At 54.6% G+C, this 23,068-nt stretch overlaps 1 protein-coding gene across 2 annotated transcripts; it reads right to left on the bottom strand.

Moving 5' to 3' along the window:
• Positions 1–1,537: 1,537 nt before the first annotated feature.
• On the bottom strand, positions 1,538–22,659 carry LOC137310045 (major histocompatibility complex class I-related gene protein-like). 2 transcript variants are annotated; one of them, XM_067978010.1, is made up of 6 exons: positions 22,286–22,659; positions 20,696–20,956; positions 12,303–12,575; positions 11,212–11,487; positions 10,309–10,434; positions 1,538–2,448 (listed from the first exon to the last, which is right to left on the bottom strand). In XM_067978010.1, the coding sequence occupies exons 1-6, from the start codon at positions 22,332–22,334 to the stop codon at positions 2,441–2,443; spliced, it is 993 nt and encodes a 330-aa protein (XP_067834111.1). In that variant the 5' UTR covers positions 22,335–22,659; the 3' UTR covers positions 1,538–2,440. The 2 variants fall into 2 exon arrangements, with proteins under 2 accessions (XP_067834111.1, XP_067834109.1); XM_067978008.1 differs by lacking the exon at positions 1,538–2,448 and having other exon boundaries at positions 8,731–10,434.
• Between the last annotated feature and the right edge of the window lie 409 nt (positions 22,660–23,068).

Genomic DNA, 23,068 nt, shown 5'->3' with positions numbered 1-23,068 from the left:
ATCAGATTCCAGTGAATTAATGGAATGGGATCAGATCCCGGTGTATGAAAGGAATGGGATCAGATCCCGGTTAATTAAAGGAATGGGATCAGATCCCGGTGAGTTAATGGAGCGGGATCAGATCCTGGTGAATTAATGGAATGGGATCAGATCCCAGTGAATTAAAGGAATGGGATCAGATCCCGGTGAATTAAAGGAATCGGATCGGATCCCAGTGAATTAATGGAATGGGATCAGATCCCAGTGAATTAAAGGAATGGGATCAGATCCCGGTGAATTGAAGGAATGGGATCGGATCCCAGTGAATTAATGGAATGGGATCAGATCCTGGTGAATTAATGGAATGGGATCAGATCCCAGTGAATTAAAGGAATGGGATCAGATCCCGGTGAATTAAAGGAATCGGATCGGATCCCAGTGAATTAATGGAATGGGATCAGATCCCAGTGAATTAAAGGAATGGGATCAGATCCCGGTGAATTGAAGGAATGGGATCGGATCCCAGTGAATTAATGGAATGGGATCAGATCCTGGTGAATTAATGGAATGGGATAGGATCCAGGTGAATTAATGGAATGGGATCAGATCCCGGTGAATTAAAGAAACGGGATCAGATCCCGGTGAATTAATGGAACGTGATCAGATCCCGGTGAATTAATGGAATGGGATCAGATCCCGGTGAATTCAAGGATATTACAGTAAACACTTTAAAAGAAAGATTGGGAGAGTTTTTGTTCAAGCTGTCACGAGACAGAAGTGGGAACTCTGGACAATCCACCGACTGGTTTCAATCATTGCCGAATGTTCAGGGAGTGTCTGCTGGGACAGAGCTGGACTGGAGATGGTCGGAGACCAGGCTCCGAGACCCTGTGTTCAGATGGTGTCCGCAGAGTAGGAGTGGAAAAGCAATCGCCTTGTAATGCAGGGCCGTATCAGGGCCAGAGTGATCTCCTGGACGAGTTCCCATCGCCTTAGGGGGTCGGAGAGGAATTTCCCCGATTTATTTCCCCAAATTGCCTGTGTTTTTAATCTGTTTTTCTGCCTCTCCCAGGAGATCACGTGGTCTCGGGTGGGGTGGGGAGTCGATATATTGTGATACACAAGGCTTGGTAGTTGTGGGTCAGGCTGGATGGACCAGAGTGTCTTTTCCTGGCCGTCATTTCTCGTATCTTTGTGTGTTTTAAGAGTCACGTTATTTCAACGCCTCAAATGTGAGAAGTTTAACATCTGGAAATAAATGTGGAGGAAAACTCAGTAAGTGTGTGTTTTGTGATTAGTGACGGGTGATAGTGAGGAACAGAAAGGGGAAGAGATGAGTTCTCCGATGGGGGATTGCAGACTGGGGATTGTCCCTGGGCTCAGCTACTGACTGGGTGAACTCTCTGAGTCACACACCAGGCAGGGCCCAGAGTCAATCCCCAGTGTCGGAGTTTCCCATTAACCCTGTGAGGCTCGGCTTAAACAAGTTACTGAGCAGAGTGATCAACTTAGATAAACTTAGAGATACAATTAGATAAAATTAGTCAGACACAAAGAGTACTTCCCTTTTTGTTCACTTTATTAAAACAAAAATAAATACTCAATACACAATCCCAATTTCGATTACAGAGTTTAACAAAACTCAGTCACTAAATTTACAATATCTTTCAGTGGCCAAATCCACGGAACCTTTGTTCGGACTGCACTGCACCCAGAATCAAGGAGTGATCAGCTCCCTCCATCTCTGGAGGTTCCCCCACACACGTCTGAGCTCTTCTCCCTCGTAGGCGGTTTCTGTCCCACATTAAGTTTCCACAGGATCGCTCGAAGACAAGGTCACTGTTAAATTTACAAAGAATGTCTCTCGCTCAACACAGTGGAGCACAACATGGTCAAATATCCCATGATGCACCAGCACGCTGACCGTCAACATTTCCCTTCAGTCCTTTTATTCATCAATCTCGACACTCCCTCCTCGAGTGGATCAGATTGATCCAGATCCACTTTTAATGAGTGATCTGATCATCGCTGATTGTCGAGTGCTCGTACAGTCTGAACGAACGGATACTCACACTTGTGCAGTATCTAACAGGACATTAGACAAAGGATGATCATTGGTGGAAGCCATATCACCGTTCCATTTCCACTTGTTGTCGAGCAGGGACTATTTGTCTCTGTCTGTGTCAGGTCGATTTAAAAATCCCGAGTGCAACAATCACCAGTCCAATCTGAATTATCAATAACAACATCGATGTGATCCTGACCCACGGATATTGTCCATTGTTATCAACAATCTCCACCCTTCATGATCTCCAAACATTTGGGGGGTGTATCAGTTGTGGAGAGTCCCAGTGGGCAGAAGTGGTCTGACTTAGGACGTTGTGTATCCGTAGACCCAGATGGAGATATTGAGAAGTGTTGATAGTTTCATGTTGAACAGCCACCCCAGGAGACTTGGTCTTTAACAGTCTACACATCAGGAGAAAGAGAAAACACGGGCAGTAATGGCTGTTCTTTGTTAATCCCTGATCCTCCCTCTCTTTCCCTTCGGAACCTCAGAAGGGTTGTCCCCAGGATCGCTTCCCCTTTAATGACATCCTGGGCAGGGAGAGATAGTCGTCTCCCTCTCAATTGCTGTCGGCCCCTTCTCTCTGGTGAGGACGATGGAGCTCGGGGGAAGGGCTCATCGTCCCAACACCGGGGTCGTTCCCCCCGTGGGATATTGTCCAATGGGATTTCATTTATTGAACCTGCTGGGGGCGGATTCTGGTTGGGAAATGCTTTTCGCTGGTTAACATGGAACCACTTTTCCTTTTGCCCATCATCACCTTGTACAGCGATGGGCTGGCCTTGTCCACTATGGGTCTGGGCCTTGATAGGTCGCAGAGAATGGGCCGGTCTGGTCATAAGTCTTGACCAGAACCTGTTGGCCGATCTGTCCCATTCCATAGGCCGCACTTTTCCATCAACGTACATTTTAACCCCCAGCGTGCTGCATCTCCTCCCCGGTGAAATGACTTCCTTGGTCTGAATCAATGGATCACCGGACTGTCAGATCACCAGACTGCCAGATCACCAGACCACAAGATCACCAGACTGCCAGATCACCAGACCGCCAGATCACCAGACCGCCAGATCACCAGACCGCCAGATCACCAGACCGCCAGATCACCAGACCGGCAGATCACCGGACTGCCAGATCAACAGACTGCCAGATCAACAGACTGCCAGATCACCAGACTGCCAGATCAACAGAACACCAGATCACCAGACCGGCAGATCACCAGACTGCCAGATCACCAGACTGCCAGATCACCAGACTGCCAGATCACCAGACTGCCAGATCACCAGACTGCCCCTTTAATGGGGTGAGAGTTGTGACTGGACCAGAATGTCACACTGTAGGTGCCTGGTGTGCCTGATAAAGGAAGTGATTCCTTAAGCCCTCCAGTACGACCCATGCTCCGACCCGGAATAATAAACCAGCCTTAACTGTTAATCCCTTTCTCTCTTCACCCGGGCTCGGAGGGGAGATTCCCTCCTCCAGTGAATTAATCACTTGCTGGATTTGGATCTCCTCAGCCTGCGTCTCCTTCAAATCCCCCAGAGTCAGAGGATCTTTCAGGAAGGTCACAATCTCTGCTGGGGAAGCTCTCGTTCGAGGGTCCCACTGAATTCCATTCTCTCCCCCTTCTTTGACCAACTGCTCTGCCCTCTCATTTCCTTCCCACCCACTCCCGTTCCTGGTGTGAGCTTTAACTTTCTGTGATGTAATTTGCCCTGCGTACGATTTAATGTGTGAGGAAACGGACTGAAGTCGTGGGGGGGGCCGATGGGAAAAGCTTCCCATCCGCTGATGGAAAACCTCTCTTTTCCCAGATGGGTGAGGATTCCGTCCGGGAATCTGAATCGATGGCGGCTGGGAGCTGAACCTGGCTCATCTGGGTCATCATCTCGATAATCACTGCTGATTCAGCTGTTTGAGCCCAGAGCGGGGATGGTCACAGTCGGGAGATCTCCTTTCCCTGTTGTGGAAATATATCCCACAGCCAGTTAGGTGTAACCCCTCTCTTTGCTCGTCAGGAGCCGCCAACAAACACTGGAGTAGAGTTGGGAATTTTCTGGGCCTTGAATCGGTCCATTCCCCAGATCGGTGGTTACCTTATAACGGTGGGGCCGACCCTGATACAGCAGCTTTCCGGGTAAGTTCGGGTCAGTCTCTGGTGTGTTTGTCCACGGTATCTCTACCCTGGAGGAGGAAGGTCCACCTCACTGGTCAGTTATTGAGATTGACCCATCTTTCAATCTCCCATCGAACAATAACTCGGTCGGGGAGTGAGATGTGAACAAATGCAGGGGAGCTCGGCCGATGATGTCAGTGAAAAGCTGCACCGGTCCAGAATGTGGCCGAGACGTGCCCTTCACCTGCTGAATAATTAACCTGGACCGGCCTTAGGACCCAGGAGACACACGCTACAGGACACAACTTCCCCGGTGTCTCCTGCAGCAATCCAGCTGGCAGAGCAAACTCGGAAACTGCCACTTGGAGTGAGGAAGGGCCTTCTGGGGTGGCTGTTGTAAGACGGGAGCTGTGTGAAGAGCAGCTTTTAGTTTCCCCACTTCCTCTGTGCAGGCAGGCGTCCAGTCCCAGGGCGCATCCGTCTTTAGCAAGGCAAATAAGGGAGTGCTGAGAGTCACAGAGTCTGCTGTCCAGTCCCTCCAATACCCACCCGAACCCAGGAAAGATGGGACCACCTTTACTGAGGGAGCCTGGGGAACTCCGGCAGTGTTTGTCCTTTCCCTCGGGCTCTGCTTTTCTCATCCTCCCCCCACCCCGCCCGGGGTCACTGTGACCCACCCCTCCCCCGGGTCACTGTGACCGGACCCTCCCCCCCCCGGGTCACTGTGACCGGACCCTCCCCTCCCCCGGGTCACTGTGACCCTCCCCTCCCCCGGGTCACTGTGACCGGACCCTCCCCTCCCCCGGGTCATTGTGACCGGACCCTCCCTTCCCCCGGGTCACTGTGACCGGACCCTCCCCTCCCCCGGGTCACTGTGACCCTCCCCTCCCCCGGGTCACTGTGACCGGACCCTCCCTTCCCCCGGGTCACTGTGACCGGACCCTCCCCTCCCCCGGGTCACTGTGACCCTCCCCTCCCCCGGGTCACTGTGACCGGACCCTCCCCTCCCCCGGGTCACTGTGACCGGACCCTCCCCTCCCCCGGGTCACTGTGACCGGACCCTCCCTTCCCCCGGGTCACTGTGACCGGACCCTCCCCTCCCCCGGGTCACTGTGACCCTCCCCTCCCCCGGGTCACTGTGACCCTCCCCTCCCCCGGGTCACTGTGACCGGACGCTCCCCTCCCCCGGGTCACTGTGACCGGACCCTCCCTTCCCCCGGGTCACTGTGACCGGACCCTCCCCTCCCCCGGGTCACTGTGACCCTCCCCTCCCCCGGGTCACTGTGACCGGACCCTCCCCTCCCCCCGGGTCACTGTGACCCTCCCCTCTCCCCGGTCACTGTGATCGGACCCTCCCCTCCCCCCGGTCACTGTGACCGGACCCTCCCCTCCCCCGGGTCACTGTGACCGGACCCTCCCCTCCCCCCGGTCACTGTGATTGGACCCTCCCCTCCCCCGGGTCACTGTGACCCCCCCCCCCCACCGGGTGACTGTGACCGGACCCCCCCCCTCCCCCGGGTCACTGTGACCCTCCCCTCCCCCGGGTCACTGTGACCGGACCCCCCCCCTCCCCCGGGTCACTGTGACCCTCCCCTCCCCCGGGTCACTGTGACCGGACCCTCCCCTCCCCCGGGTCACTGTGACCCTCCCCTCCCCCGGGTCACTGTGACCGGACCCTCCCCTCCCCCGGGTCATTGTGACCCTCCCCTCCCCCGGTCACTGTGACCGGACCCTCCCCTCCCCCGGGTCACTGTGACCCCCCCCCTCCCCCCGGGTCACTGTGACCAGACCCTCCCCTCCCCCCGGGTCACTGTGACCCCCCCCTCCCCCCGGGTCACTGTGACCCCCCTCCCCCCGGGTCACTGTGACCCCCCTCCCCCCGGGTCACTGTGCCCGGACCCCGTCTCTTTGTCTCCTCTCTTGTCTCCCACCATCAGTGATCCTGGTGCCGGGGACACTCGGAATCGCCCCATGGAATGTGTTATCGAGCTCTCTCCCAAACTCTGCCAAGTCAGGGTCCAATCCTGCCCGGCCTCTTTCCTCACCAGCCTGATCTCCCTTCCAGTCCTGCCCACAGTCCCGAGCAAGGTGTCCCGTCTCCCTACAGTTGGAACATTTCATCCCACTGCTCCCTCTCACCCTGACACTTGTATTTATGGGTTTTTCTGTTGGTTTCCCGCTCCCTTTCTTATCCTGACCCTGTTTCTGAGTACCTGGTCCCTCATTTTTCCGAGCTGTGACCAGACTTACCCCGGGCACACCACCCACTTTCCGGTTTTCCCAGGTTCGGGTCATTCTCTGAAGGACCCACGCCTCACTCTGATTGGCCTCCTCTGGGATCGAATCCCACAAGGGCAGACGGCAAATAGGGTCGGGCCTGACCGTTCAGGCTTCTAAACCAGTGGCTCACTGTGGGACGCTGCCCGAAGTCCCACCGTTCAATCCTGGACCGTACACCCGATCATAGAGTCGTTATAATCGATTGGCAAACACCTCGCGATATTCACTGGGCCCCTGATGGTATTTTTAGACCCTCAGTGGGCCCCTGATGGTATTTTTAGACCCTCAGTGGGCCCCTGATGGTATTTTTAGACCCTCAGTGGGCCCCTGATGGTATTTTTAGACCCTCAGTGGGCCCCTGATGGTATTTTTAGACTCTCAGTGGGCCCCTGATGGTATTTTTAGACTCTCAGTGGGCCCCTGATGGTATTTTTAGACCCTCAGTGGGCCCCTGATGGTATTTTTAGACTCTCAGTGGGCCCCTGATGGTATTTTTAGACCCTCAGTGGGCCCCTGATGGTATTTTTAGACCCTCAGTGGGCCCCTGATGGTATTTTTAGACCCTCAGTGGGCCCCTGATGGTATTTTTAGACTCTCAGTGGGCCCCTGATGGTATTTTTAGACCCTCAGTGGGCCCCTGATGGTATTTTTAGACCCTCAGTGGGCCCCTGATGGTATTTTTAGACCCTCGGTGGGCCCCTGATGGTATTTTTAGACCCTCAGTGGGCCCCTGATGGTATTTTTAGACCCTCAGTGGGCCCCTGATGGTATTTTTAGACTCTCAGTGGGCCCCTGATGGTATTTTTAGACCCTCAGTGGGCCCCTGATGGTATTTTTAGACTCTCAGTGGGCCCCTGATGGTATTTTTAGACCCTCAGTGGGCCCCTGATGGTATTTTTAGACCCTCAGTGGGCCCCTGATGGTATTTTTAGACCCTCGGTGTGTTCCCTTCTATTAAACCCGATCACTGTTAATCCAGCTTCCTGTGTTTGTCGCCAATCCCCGGAACCATTTTTACGGTTTGCTGTCAGCGCTCCAAACAGCCCCCCCAAGGTCCACGGTAACAATCTCACTTCCCCCCATCATCCATGCCGCTGGGCACAGCCGTTTGTTCCCCTTCTACACAATGTCTCATCACGTCCCCTTTCCTGTCAAACTCGGGGACTTGTTTGGCTCGTTCCTGAAGGACCTACTGACTATCCAATCCTACATAGTGACTCACTCCCTCTCCTGGGTCTCTGTCTGCGTCCTCTCTCTTTACCTGAATCACTGGCTCCATAGGTGGGGGCAGCTCTCTGAGTCTGGGCTCACAATCCCCACTATGGGACTGTGCTGCCTTCCCTGCCAAATCTTCCCAGTCTCCCTCATCCAACTCCCTTCCTTCCCCCTCTTCACCAGGCGGCACTATCGTTCACACTATCCCCCCCTTTTACTCTCAACACCGCCGGGAACTTTAGTGTCTCTCGCTGACAGTGAGTGCGACTCACTTCATCTCCCTCCCCAACCTGTTTAACCAACTCAAACTGGCTTCTCACTGTTGCTCAGAAATCACCATGTTCTCTTCGCAATTTCAAACACAAGAGTTCCTGATTATTATTCAGAGCTTTAAATCTCTCAAGTTCTCACTGAGAACCTTTGTCTGGAAATACTCAACGTGGTTTTCGAGAGACTGGACTCGTCTCTCCACCATCTCTTTATTCTTCCCCTCTTTGTCCAAAGCCTTTTCCTTGTCTCTCTGCTCCTGTTTAAAAATCTCTTCCTTCATTCCCAGTTCTTTTTCAAAACCCTCTGGGCGCTAAATTGGCCCGTGTATCGCCCGTTGTTTCGGTGCTCCACCTCCCTCCAGTCCGAAAAACAACCTTCTTCTCCTGCCGCTCCGTCCTTGTTTTGGACTGAATGCCCATCGCTAAGAACCATACGGCTTTCTCTTGTTTCTCTTTAAGTTCCTTGTCCTGAATTAATTGATGAAATCTCCCCTGACACGCCCTCATCGTGTCTGCCTGGCTTTCCATGCCCTGAAACTCTTCCTCCCACTTCGGAAGTTTCTCAGCTATATGGGCAGATATTTGTCCTTCCATATCGGCCATAACAGCACTGAGCTCAGACAGAGCTCACTGTCTGCGGTAGTTTACACTCCTTTTAAACTCAGGATCCACGTCACGCACTGAAACCTGAAGCATTTTCTCATTAACCCTGTGAGGCTCGGCTTAAACAAGGTACAGAGTGGAGAGAGAAACTTCGATAAACGTCGATAAAATTAGACAAACTTAGTCACAGACACAAAGAGTCCTTCCCTTTTTGTTCCTTTTATTACAACAAAAATAAACACTCAATACACAATCCCAATTTCGATTAAAGATGTTAACAATACTCAGTAACTAAATTTACTCCATCATTCAGTCGCCAAATACACACAACCTTTGTTCGGACTGTACTGCACCCAGAATCAAGGAGTGATCAGCTCCCTTCATCCTCCCACCTTCCACCCTCCGTAAACTTCAACTCATCCAAAACTCTGCTCCCGTATCCTAACTCACACCAAGTCCCGTTCTCCCAGCACCCCCTGTGCTCACTGACCTACACTGGCTCCCGGTCCGGGAACGCCTCGATTTTAAAATTCTCATCCTTGTTTTCAAATCCCTCCATGGCCCTCGCCCCCTCCCTATCTCTGTAACCTCCTCCAGCCCTACAACCCTCCGAGATCTCTGCGTTCCTCCAAATTGTGCCTCTTGTCCGCCTCCCATTCCCTGTACGGGGCCCCGGTCCCTTCACTCCCTGTACGGGGCCCCGGTCCCTTCACTCCCTGTACGGGGCCCCGGTCCCTTCACTCCCTGTACGGGGCCCCGGTCCCTTCACTCCCCGTACGGGGCCCCGGTCCCTTCACTCCCTGTACGGGGCCCCGGTCCCTTCACTCCCCGTACGGGGCCCCGGTCCCTTCACTCCATGTACGGGGCCCCGGTCCCTTCACTCCCTGTACGGGGCCCCGGTCCCTTCACTCCCTGTACGGGGCCCCGGTCCCTTCACTCCCTGTACGGGGCCCCGGTCCCTTCACTCCCTGTACGGGGCCCCGGTCCCTTCACTCCCCGTACGGGGCCCCGGTCCCTTCACTCCCCGTACGGGGCCCCGGTCCCTTCACTCCCCGTACGGGGCCCCGGTCCCTTCACTCCCTGTACGGGGCCCCGGTCCCTTCACTCCCTGTACGGGGCCCCGGTCCCTTCACTCCATGTACGGGGCCCCGGTCCCTTCACTCCCCGTACGGGGCCCCGGTCCCTTCACTCCATGTACGGGGCCCCGGTCCCTTCACTCCCTGTACGGGGCCCCGGTCCCTTCACTCCCTGTACGGGGCCCCGGTCCCTTCACTCCCTGTACGGGGCCCCGGTCCCTTCACTCCATGTACGGGGCCCCGGTCCCTTCACTCCCTGTACGGGGCCCCGGTCCCTTCACTCCATGTACGGGGCCCCGGTCCCTTCACTCCCTGTACGGGGCCCCGGTCCCTTCACTCCCTGTACGGGGCCCCGGTCCCTTCACTCCCTGTACGGGGCCCCGGTCCCTTCACTCCCTGTACGGGTCCCCGGTCCCTTCACTCCCTGCACGGGGCCCCGGTCCCTTCACTCCCTGTACGGGTCCCCGGTCCCTTCACTCCCTGTACGGGGCCCCGGTCCCTTCACTCCCCGTACGGGGCCCCGGTCCCTTCACTCCCCGTACGGGGCCCCGGTCCCTTCACTCCCTGTACGGGTCCCTGTCCATCACTGGACTGTGTCGGAGTTTCCCACATGTCTATGGGAAGTCTCTAATGTTCTGCCATTTGTGCTGTAACATTTGAACCTGCTCATCCCCGTGTGGGACAGATCCTGTCCTCATTTCCTACCTCTCTTCTTCCAGACAACGGCACCAATGACGAGAGCAATCAGGGCGATGGCAGCAAGAACAATTCCAACAATTAAACCCAGATTCGGTCCCTCTGAAGATCCCGGAGTCACTCGGAACGTCCCATCTGTGGGGGGAATAAGGAGGAGGAGAGAAATGAATAACGACAGTCGCTGCTGATTAGGAAGTAATGAGACCAAAGCTGTGCCTGAGACTGAGTTCGATTCGAGTCTGCGATGTGATGGGCAGTCTGATCAGAGCAAGTTGGAGGTTAGAAAGTTCAGCGTGGCTTTGATTCCACTCCTGGGAAGCACTTTGGGACGTTTCTCTCCATTAAAGGCACTTTATAAATACAAGTTGTTGCTTGTCTGCAGATATTGGAATTACCCATCAGTCCAAAGTCATTACTAGTCCCCTCCACAAGTGATGAATCCCCAGCACAGTCTCAGAGTCGGCTGGTGGAAGTATAGTGATGGGTGATACGGCCTTTCTATGGAAGGTTGAGGAGTTCAATGGACTAACGGCCTCCTTCACCTGACACACAGATCCCAGCCAGTCAATAACTCAGTGTAACCCAGATATATGGTGCTGCTCATTATAGACAGGCAGGTTTGGAAATCTCTTGTATTTCTGAATAAAATTTCCCCGTCACAGGTACAGAGGGTATAATTTCAAAGTTTGCAGCTGACACGAAACTCGGAAATGTAGTAAACAATGTGGAGGATAGTAACAGAGTTCAGGAGGACACAGACAGACTGGTGAAATGGGCAGACACATGGCAGATGAAATTTAACACAGAGAAGTGTGAAGTGATGTATTTTGGAAGGAAGAATGAGGAGAGGCGATAGAAACATCTTTAATCCTCAGCCTCAGACTCTCCCCCTGCACTCACTGATCCTCTTACCCCAGTCTCGGGTCTCCACTCCTGCTTTGCTGCTGTGATCCACCTGACAGGAGTAGGTGGCTCCGTCCTCGGGCCCGATCTCAACCCATCTCTTGATCTGGTAGGTGCCATCGTGGTTGGGCAGGATGCCAGTGGAATCAGTGTCTGAGATCGGCCGTCCATTTCTCAGGAGGGTGAGTTCGATATCTCGAGGGTAAAACCCCGTGACCAGGCAGGAGAGTTGGGCCGGTTTAGAGTCTGAGGCCTTGTCCACAGAAAGAAACACTTGGGGAGTAACTGAGAGTAAAACAGATCAGAGCCGAGTCAGTGTGAGACAGGGAACGGTACAAACCCCTTTAAACTGGGGATTAGACCCCAGGGAACGGGACAAACCCCTTTAAACTGGGGATTAGACCCCAGGGAACGGGACAAACCCCTTTAAACTGGGGATTAGACCCCAGGGAACGGGACAAACCCCTTTAAACTGGGGATTAGACCCCAGGGAACGGGACAAACCCCTTTAAACTGGGGATTAGACCCCGGGGAACGGGACAAACCCCTTTAAACTGGGGATGAGACCCCAGGGAACGGGACAAACCCCTTTAAACTGGGGATTAGACCCCAGGGGAACGGGACAAACCCCTTTAAACTGGGGATTAGACCCCAGGGAACGGGACAAACCCCTTTAAATTGGGGATCAGACCCCAGTCCCCCCCTCACTCACCGACTCTCACTCCCCCCTCACTCACCGACTCTCACTCCCCCCTCACTCACCGACTCTCAGTCCCCCCCTCACTCACTGACTCTCACTCCCACCCTCACTCACCGACTCTCACTCCCCCCCCTCACTCACCGACTCTCACTCCCCCCCCTCACTCACCGAATCTCACTCCTCCCCTCACTCCCCGACTCTCAGTCCCCCTTCACTCACCGACTCTCAGTCCCCCCCTTCACTCACCGACTCTCACTCCCCCCTCACTCACCGACTCTCAGTCCCCCCCTTCACTCACCGACTCTCACTCCCCCCCTCACTCACCTACTCTCACTCCCCCCTCACTCACCGACTCTCACTCCCCCCCTCACTCACCGACTCTCACTCCCCCCTCACTCACCGGCCCTCAGTTCCCTCTCTCCGTACTCGAGGTATTTCCTCAGCCACTCGATGCACTCCCCCTCCAGGTATCCCTTCACCCCTTGGTTCCGGGGCGTGTCCTGGTCCCACCTGTTCTTGGTGATCTCTCCCCACTGTACCGGTGTTACCCATCCCATCTGATCCCTGTCGAAGTTGATGAAATCCTCCCCGTCCCAGGCGTACTGAAAGAACCCACTGGTGATCCCATCATCCCCCAGATCACAGCCGGTCATCTGCTGGATCATGTGGATTCCTGTCAATCAAACACAGGGGGTCAGTCAGACCCAGTCCGAGACCCCGTCCACCATCCCATCACCACCCAGCTCACAGTCGGAAATCACCTGGGAAGCCGGGGGTGGGGGGAGGGGGGCAGTGGGCAGATGGGTTACGGAGACAATCAGTGTATTTAAAGGACCCCCCGGACCCCAACCAGTGTATTTAAAGGACCCCCGGACCCCGATCAGTGTATTTAAAGGACCCCCGGACTCCGATCAGTGTATTTAAAGGATCCCCCGGACCCCGATCAGTGTATTTAAAGGACCCCCGGACCCTGATCAGTGTATTTAAAGGACCCCCTGGACACCGATCAATGTATTTAAAGGACCCCCGGACCTCGATCAGTTTATTTAAAGGACCCCCGGACCCCGATCAGTGTATTTAAAGGACCCCCCGGACCCCGATCAGTGTATTTAAAGGACCCCCGGACCCCGATCAGTGCATTTAAAGGACCCCTGGACCCCGATCAGTGTATTTAAAGGACCCCCGGACCCCGATCAGTTTATTTAAAGGACCCCCGGACCCCGATCAGTGTATTTAAAGGACCCCTGGACCCCGATCAGTGTATTTAAAGGATCCCCCGGACCCCGATCAGTGCATTTAAAGGACCCCCTGGACCCCGATCAGTGTATTTAAAGGATCCCCCGGACCTCGATCAGTGTATTTAAAGGACCCCCGGACCCCGATCAGTGTATTTAAAGGACCCCCGGACCCCGATCAGTGTATTTAAAGGACCCCCTGGACACCGATCAATGTATTTAAAGGACCCCCGGACCTCGATCAATGTATTTAAAGGACCCCCAGACCCCGATAAGTGTATTTAAAGGACCCCCCGGACCACGATCAGTGTATTTAAAGGACCCCCCGGACCTCGATCAGTGTATTTAAAGGACCCCCGGACCCCGATCAGTGTATTTAAAGGACCCCCGGACCCCGATCAGTGTATTTAAAGGACCCCCGGACCCCGATCAATGTATTTAAAGGATCCCCGGACCCCGATCAGTGTATTTAAAGGACCCCCCGGACCCCGATCAGTGTATTTAAAGGATCCCTGGACCCCGATCAGTGTATTTAAAGGATCCCCGGACCACGATCTGTGTATTTAAAGGACCCCCCGGACCCTGATCAGTGTATTTAAAGGATCCCCGGACCCCGATCAGTGTATTTAAAGGATCCCCGGACCCCGATCAGTGTATTTAAAGGATCCCCGGACCACGATCTGTGTATTTAAAGGACCCCCGGACCCCGATCAGTGTATTTAAAGGATCCCCCGGACCCCGATCAGTGTATTTAAAGGACCCCCGGACCACGATCAGTGTATTTAAAGGACCCCCGGACCCCGATCTGTGTATTTCAAGGATCCCCGGACCCCGATCAGTGTATTTAAAGGACCCCCGGACCCCGATCTGTGTATTTAAAGGACCCCCCCGGACCCCGATCAGTGTATTTAAAGGACCCCCCGAACCCCGATCAGTGTATTTAAAGGACCCCCCGGACCCCGATCAGTGTATTTAAAGGACCCCCCGGACCCCGATCAGTGTATTTAAAGGACCCCCGAACCTCAATCTGTATATTTAAGGGACCCCCTGGACCACAATCTGTGTATTTAAAGGACCCCCCGTGCTCCCAGCGAGTGTCCCGATCGTTCCTGAACTTATAGTAAGAGGTGTGTTTTCGGTCCGCCCGAGAAAACCACTTCCACGGGTCGTGATGAACCCGTGCCCGGTCGGTGAGATGTGGGAAGAACGTAACATTCGTGCTGCCTGGTGATTTACCTGATTGCTGCGTCCAGCCAGCACTCCCTGCACTGTGAGTGGCTGCTCACCAGCAGGGGCCCAGATATCACGAGTGGCTCGCACCACTTAAAGGCAGCCTGCACCACTTAAAGGGAAGGTGCAGTGTGTCTGCAGGAAGTGGAGGAAGTCAATGGTGAAGTGAATCTGTGCTGCAATATCGTGAAACACGATGATGATGGGAACTGTGGAATTTTTAATGAGCAACAACTGGGCTGCTCAACGTTTGAGGGACTCTGATATTTGCAAAATATAAGATACGGGTTCGGACAGAGTCTGAACGGAGATCAGACATCGCACACGTAAAACACAGATACAGGTCCCCTCCCTATGTTTACAAACTGTTGAGTTATGTTAAAACATTGAATAAAGGTTGCACATTACTAAATCCCACATCCTCCAATCTGCAGGTCAGACCTCACCAATCTGCCGATCTGAGTTGGTACCAGGCCTGTGAGAGTGCGTGCACCAAGGTTCTCTGATGATGCACGAGAGGCCTTGGTGCAAGAGGTGGACAGAAGGAGGGACATCCTATATCCGCGGGGGGTCAAGAGGCCCTCCAGATATATGCTCCCAAGGCAGCGGGGGACGAAGTCAATGCCAGGCCCACAGCATCATGAACATGGACGCAGTGCAGGAAGAAGTTCAATGCTCTGACATGAGTGGTCAAGGTGAGTGAGGTCAACTGTCAAGTGGTGTCTCCAACCAACTGCCCCACACACGACACCCTCATCACCCACATACCAACAAACTCTTTCCATCAGTACTCAACTCTTCCCACCAGAAGCTTCCTCTCACCCTCACACATTACCACTGCTGCAAGCCACCCACCCACAACACACAGGCCACACGCACTAGCTATTCAACCATGACAGGCTCATCACCCAAACATCTTGCAGGACACTCACCGACACACGTCCCGCTTTCTTGCAGGAGAAGGTGGTGCATAACAGGAGACAACAAGTGGCAGTGGCTCCATGGAACATGAACCGAGTGTCCACTCTCAGGATGACAGCACTCCTGTCCCATCCCTGCCACTTCGCCAGTGCCCTTGCTGTTGCCTGTCAACTAAACCAGCCCACTCCCTGTAGAGTATTGAAACTTTATTACAGGAACAAAGGAACAGGACGAGGCCATTTGGCCCCTCGAGCCTGTTCCGCCATTCGATGAGATCATGGTTGATCTGTGACCTCAGTCCATTTCCCCGCCTTAGCCCCACATCCCTTAATATCTTTGGTGAACAAAAATCTATCAATCTCAGATTTAAAATTACGAATTGAGCTCGCACCAACTGCCATTTGCGGAGGAGAGTTCCAAACTTCTCCCACCCTTTGAGTGTCGAAGTGTTTCTTAACTTCACGGGGTGGGGGAATAGAGAGACACGGGGGGGAATAGAGAGACACGGGGGGGGAATAGAGAGACACGGGGGGGGAATAGAGAGACACGGGGGGGAATAGAGAGACACGGGGGGGGAATAGAGAGACACGGGGGGGGAATAGAGAGACACGGGGGGGGAATAGAGAGACACGGGGGGGGAATAGAGAGACACGGGGGGGGGGAATAGAGAGACACGGGGAGGAATAGAGAGACACGGGGGGGGGAATAGAGAGACACGGGGATGGAATAGAGAGACACGGGGGGAATAGAGAGACACGGGGGGGAATAGAGAGACACGGGGGGAATAGAGAGACACGGGGGGGGAATAGAGAGACACGGGGTGGGGGGGAATAGAGAGACACGGGGTGGGGAATAGAGAGACACGGGGGGGGGAATAGAGAGACACGGGGGGGAATAGAGAGACACGGGGGGGGAATAGAGAGACACGGGGGGGAATAGAGAGACACGGGGGGGGGAATAGAGAGACACGGGGTGGGGGGAATGGAGAGACACGGGGTGGGGGGGAATAGAGAGACACGGGGGGGGAATAGAGAGACACGGGGGGGGAATAGAGAGACACGGGGGGGGAATAGAGAGACACGGGGGGGGAATAGAGAGACACGGGGTGGGGGGGAATAGAGAGACACGGGGTGGGGGGGAATAGAGAGACACGGGGTGGGGGGGAATAGAGAGACACGGGGGGGGGAATAGAGAGACACGGGGGGGAATAGAGAGACACGGGGGGGGAATAGAGAGACACGGGGGGGGAATAGAGAGACACGGGGTGGGGGGGAATAGAGAGACACGGGGTGGGGGGGAATAGAGAGACACGGGGGGGGAATAGAGAGACACGGGGGGGGAATAGAGAGACACGGGGGGGGAATAGAGAGACACGGGGGGGGGAATAGAGAGACACGGGGGGGGGAATAGAGAGACACGGGGGGGGAATAGAGAGACACGGGGGGGGAATAGAGAGACACGGGGGGGGAATAGAGAGACACGGGGGGGGATAGAGAGACACGGGGGGGGGGAATAGAGAGACACGGGGGGGGAATAGAGAGACACGGGGGGGGAATAGAGAGACACGGGGGGGGGAATAGAGAGACACGGGGGAGGAATAGAGAGACACGGGGGGGGAATACAGAGACACGGGGGGGGAATAGAGAGACACGGGGGGGGAATAGAGAGACACGGGGGGGGAATAGAGAGACACGGGGTGGGGGGGAATAGAGAGACACAGGGGGGGAATAGAAAGACACGGGGGGGGAATAGAGAGACACGGGGGGGAATAGAGAGACACGGGGGGGGAATAGAGAGACACGGGGGGGGAATACAGAGACACGGGGGGGGAATACAGAGACACAGGGGGGGGAATCGAGAGACACGGGGGGGGAATAGAGAGACACGGGGGGGGGAATACAGAGACACGGGGGGGAATAGAGAGACACGGGGGGGGAATAGAGAGACACGGGGGGGAATAGAGAGACACAGGGGGAATAGAGAGACACGGGCTGCGGGGGGGGTGGGTAGTAGAGGGAGTTTGACAGTGTAGATGCTGAGAGATTGTTTCCCCTGTGAGAGTCTAGAACTCGGGGGCATTGTCGCAGGATTCGGGGTCGGCCATTCAAGACTGAGATGAGGAGGAATTTCTTCACTCAGAGGGCTGTGAATCTTTGGAATTCTCTCCCCCAGAGAGCTGTGGATGGTCAGTCATTGAATATATTCAAGGCTGGGATGGAAACAAGGGATATTGGGATCGGGCGGCAAAGTGGAGTTGAGGTCGAAGATCAGTCATGATCTGATTGAGACCAAAAAGGTAACCTGTGTGTGGAGGGGGAAGATGTGGGTTTGGTTCTTAATGAATACTTTGCGTCTGTCTTCACAAAGGAGAGGGACGATGCAGAGATTGTAGTTAAGGAGGAGGAGTGTGAAATATTGGATGGGATAAACAGTGAGAGAGGAAATATTAAGGGGATTAGCATCTTTGAAAGTAAACAAATCACCAGGCCCGGATGAAATGTATCCCAGGTTGTTGAAAGAAGCAAGAGAGGAAATAGCGGAGGCTCTGACCATCATTTTCCAATCCTCCCTGGATACAGGCGTGATGCCGGAGGATTGGAGGACTGCTAACGTTCTACTGTTGTTTAAAAAGGGAGAAAGAGAGAGACCGAGTAATTATAGGCCAGTCAGTCTAACCTCAGTGGTGGGCAAATTATTGGTATCAATTGTGAGGGACAGGATAAACCGTCACTTAGAAAGGCACGGAGTAATCAAGGACAGTCAGCATGGATTTGTTAAGGGAAGGTCATGTCTGACCAACTTGATTGAATTTTTTGAGGAGGTAACAAGGAGGGTCGATGAGGGTAGTGCGTTTGATGTAGAATACATGGATTTTAGCAAGGCTTTTGACAAGGTCCCACATGGCAGACTGGTCAAAAAAGTACAAGCTCATGGGATCCAAGGGAAAGTGGCAAATTGTATCCAAAATTGGCTCAGTGGCAGGAAGCAAAGGGAAATGGTCGACGGGTGTTTTTGTGACTGGAAGGCTGTTTCCAGTGGGGTTCCACAAGGCTCGATACTGGGTCTCTTGCTTTTTTTGATATATATTAATGATTTGGACTTAAATGTAGGGCCATGATTAAGAAGTTTGCAGATGATACAAAAATTGACCGTGCGGTTGATAGTGAGGAGGAAAGCTGTAGACTGCAGGAAGATATCAATGGACTGGTCAGGTGGGCAGAAAAGTGACAAATGGAATTCAATCCAGAGAAGTGTGAGGTAGTGCCTTTGGGGAGGGCAAACAAGGCAAGGGAGCACACAATAAATGGGAGGATACTGAGAGGTGTCGAGGAAGAGAGGGACCTTGGAGTGCATGTCCACAGATCCCCGAGGTAGCAGGACAGATAAGGTGGTTAAGAAGGCAGATGGAATACTTTCCTTTATTGGGCCAAGGCATCGAATATAAGTGCAGGGAGGTTATGCTGGAACTGTATAAAACATTGGTTAGGCCACAGCTTGAGTACTGTGTACAGTTCTGGTCACCACATTACAGGAAAGATGTGATTGCACTAGAGAGGGTACAGAGGAGATTTGCGAGGATGTTGCCAGGACTGGAGAATTTTAGCTATGAGGAAAGATTGGATGGGCTGGGGTTGTTTTCTTTTGAACAAAGGAGGCTGAGGGGAGATTTAATTGAGGTACTGTGAGCAGTTCTGGGCACCGCACCTTCGGAAGGACATATTGGCCTTGGAGGCAGTGCAGCGTAGGTTTACTAGAATGATACCCGGACTTCAAGGGTTAAGTTACGAGGAGAGATTACACAAATTGGGGTTGTATTCTCTAGAGTTTCGAAGGTTAAGGGGTGATCTGATCGAAGTTTATAAGATATTAAAAGGAACAGATAGGGTGGATAGAGAGAAACTATTTCCGCTGGTTGGGGATTCTAGGAGTCGGGGGCACAGTCTAAAAATTAGAGCCAGACCTTTCAGGAGTGAGATTAGAAAACATTTCTACACACAAAGGGTGGTAGAAGTTTGGAACTCTCTTTTGCAAACGGCAATTGATACTAGCTCAATTGCTAATTTTAAATCTGAGATGGATAGCTTTTTGGCAACCAAAGGTATTAAGGGATATGGGCCAAAGGCAGGTATATGGAGTGAGATCACAGATCAGCCATGATCTTATCAAATGGTGGAGCAGGCTCGAGGGGCTGAATGGCCTACTCCTGTTCCTATGTTCCCCGGTGTATAAAATTATGAGGGGCAAGGACCTATTTCCCTTAGCAGAGAGGTCAATGCCCAGGGGGCATGGATTTAAAGTAATTGGTAGAAGGATTAGAGGGGAGCTGAGGTGAATTTTTTTCACCCAGAGGGTGGTGGGGGTCTGGAACTCACCGCCTGAGAGGGTGGGAGAGGCAGAAACCCTCAACTCATTTAAAAAGTACCTGGATGTGCTCCTGAAGTGCCATAACCTACAGGGCTACGGACCAAGTGCTGGAAAGTGGGATTCGGCTGGGTGGCACATTTTTGGCCGGCACGGACACGATGGGTCGAATGGCCTCCTTCTGTGCCATAAATTTTCTACGATTCTATAATTCTATGATTCTATGAATGGCGGAGCAGGCTCGAGGGGCCGGATGGCCTACTCCTGCTCCTATTTCTTATGTTCTTATGTCACACAGTGGGGGAGGGGGTGGAACTTCCTCACTTCCAGGGGGAGCAGCCCTGCCCACTCCTGACCCCGGGATCAGCCCGAGTGCGGTTTGAGGCCGAGGACTCACCGCCCGACTGGTTGGTCCGAGTCCATGACCGTCAGAATATCGCATGTCAACCCCTGGCCCCGCCCCCTGACCCCGCTCCCTGCCCCCTGACCCCGCTCCCTGCCCCCTGACCTCGCTCCCTGACCCCGCTCCATGCCCCCTGACCCCACTCCCCGCCCCCTGACCCCGCTCCCTGCCCCCTGACCTCGCTCCCTGCACCCTGACCTCGCTCCCTGACCCACTACCCGCCCCCTGACCCCGCTCCCTGACCCCGCTCCCTGCCTCTGACCTCACTCCCTGACCCCACTCCATGCCCCCTGACCCCACTCCCCGCCCCCTGACGCCGCTCCCCACCCCGACCCCACTCCCCGACCCATCTCCCCGCCCCAGCTCCCTGACCCCTGACCCCGCCCCGACCCCGCTCCCCGACCACGACCCCTGACCCCGCTCCCCGCCCCGACCCTGCTCCCCGACACGCTCCCTGACCCCGCTCCCCGCTCCCTGACCCCGCTCCCCGCTCCCTGACCCCGCTCCCCGCTCCCTGACCCCGCTCCCCGCTCCCTGACCCCGCTCCCTGACCCCGCTCCCCGCTCCCCGCTCCCTGACCCCGCTCTCCGCCCCCTGACTCCGCAGGAAGAGCCCGAGTGCGTTGGGAGGGAGTGAACTCACCGACCGACTGGTTGGTCCGGGTCAGGAGGATCTGAATATAATCCTTCATCCACTGTTCCTCGCCTCGCACCAGCTGTTTCTTCCGCTCCCAGTTCTCGGGCCCCTCCCTCTCCTCCATCCACCACAGCCGTGGGATCAACTCCCTCCGCTTGCTGTCGTACATCACAAACTGGGCCTCGTCCACATACCCGACAGCAACAAACTCCGGCAGACCAGGGATCGGGGTCATTGCGGTCAGAAAATACCGGAGAGAGTGAGAGCCTGAAACACAGAGAGAGAGAGATCAGGGCATGAACCCCAAAACACCAACCCCAGAGAGAGAGAGATCAGGGCATGAACCCCAAAACACCAACCCCAGAGAGAGAGATCAGGGCATGAACCCCAAAACACCAACCCCAGAGAGAGAGATCAGGGCATGAACCCCAAAACACCAACCCCAGAGAGAGAGAGATCAGGGCATGAACCCCAAAACACCAACCCCAGAGAGAGAGAGATCAGGGCATGAACCCCAAAACACCAACCCCAGAGAGAGAGAGATCAGGGCATGAACCCCAAAACACCAACCCCAGAGAGAGAGATCAGGGCATGAACCCCAAAACACCAACCCCAGAGAGAGAGAGATCAGGGCATGAACCCCAAAACACCAACCCCAGAGAGAGAGAGATCAGGGCATGAACCCCAAAACACCAACCCCAGAGAGAGAGAGAGATCAGGGCATGAACCCCAAAACACCAACCCCAGAGAGAGAGAGATCAGGGCATGAACCCCAAAACACCAACCCCAAAACACCAACCCCAGAGAGAGAGAGAGAGAGAGATCAGGGCATGAACCAACAAAATAACACAGACTCCCTGTAAATAATCCCCAACACAACACAGAGTCCCTGAACATTTACCTGAGGAAGGAGGAAGTCTCCGAAAGCTTGTGAATTTAAAATAAAATTGCTGGACTATAACTTGGTGTTGTAAAATTGTTTACAATTGTCAACCCCAGTCCATCACCGGCATCTCCACATCAACACAACACAGGCTGAGGGAGAGGGGCCTGGGGTATCACACCCCCTGACAGACTGAGGGAGAGGGGCCGGGGGTAACACACCCCCTGACAGACTGAGGGAGTGGTACCTGGGGTAACACACCCACTGACAGACTGAGGGAGAGGGGCCTGGGGTAACACACCCCCTGACAGACTGAGGGAGAGGGGCCGGGGGTAACACACCCCCTGACAGACTGAGGGAGTGGTACCTGGGGTAACACACCCACTGACAGACTGAGGGAGAGGGGCCTGGGGTAACACACCCACTGACAGACTGAGGGAGAGGGGCCTGGGGTAACACACCCACTGACAGACTGAGCGAGAGGGGCCTGGGGTAACACACCCACTGACAGACTGAGGGAGAGGGGCCTGGGGTAACACACCCACTGAGGGACTGAGGGAGAGGGGCCTGGGGTAACACACCCACTGACAGACTGAGGGAGATGGGCCTGGGGTAACACACCCACTGAGGGACTGAGGGAGAAGGGCCTGGGGTAACACACCCCCTGACAGACCCAGCCTGGCACTGAGCCCCTCTCAGACCCCATTACTCACCTGCAGAGACCCCTCCACACAGAACGACCAGAACTATCAGTCCAATCATTGCTGCTTCCCTCGACAGGCTGGGATGAGCAGTTTGTGGGAAATCCTTTTCCAGGAGACGGTCTCCTCTGTCCCTGTGCTAACACTGTACCTCCTGGTCTCTCCCTCTCTCTGTCCCTGTGCTAACACTGTACCTCCTGGTCTCTCCCTCTCTCTGTCCCTGTGCTCACACTGTACCTCCTGGTCTCTCCCTCCCTCTGTCCCTGTGCGAACACTGTACCTCCTGGTCTCGCCCTCTCTCTGTCCCTGTGCTAACACTGTACCTCCTGGTCTCTCCCTCTCTCTGTCCCTGTGCTAACACTGTACCTCCTGGTCTCTCCCTCTCTCTGTCCCTGTGCTAACACTGTACCTCCTGGTCTCTCCCTCTCTCTGTCCCTGTGCTAACACTGTACCTCCTGGTCTCTCCCTCTCTCTGTCCCTGTGCTAACACTGTACCTCCTGGTCTCTCCCTCTCTCTGTCCCTGTGCTAACACTGTACCTCCTGGTCTCGCCCTCTCTCTGTCCCTGTGCTAACACTGTACCTCCTGGTCTCTCCCTCTCTCTGTCCCTGTGCTAACACTGTACCTCCTGGTCTCTCCCTCTCTCTGTCCCTGTGCTAACACTGTACCTCCTGGTCTCTCCCTCTCTCTGTCCCTGTGCTAACACTGTACCTCCTGGTCTCTCCCTCTCTCTGTCCCTGTGCTAACACTGTACCTCCTGGTCTCTCCCTCTCTCTGTCCCTGTGCTAACACTGTA

The sequence above is a fragment of the Heptranchias perlo genome, unplaced genomic scaffold, assembly GCF_035084215.1.
Source record: "Heptranchias perlo isolate sHepPer1 unplaced genomic scaffold, sHepPer1.hap1 HAP1_SCAFFOLD_201, whole genome shotgun sequence".
NCBI lineage: Eukaryota > Metazoa > Chordata > Chondrichthyes > Hexanchiformes > Hexanchidae > Heptranchias > Heptranchias perlo.
The sequence above is the reverse complement of the archived record's forward strand: the minus strand, read 5'-3'. Positions and strand labels throughout refer to the sequence as shown.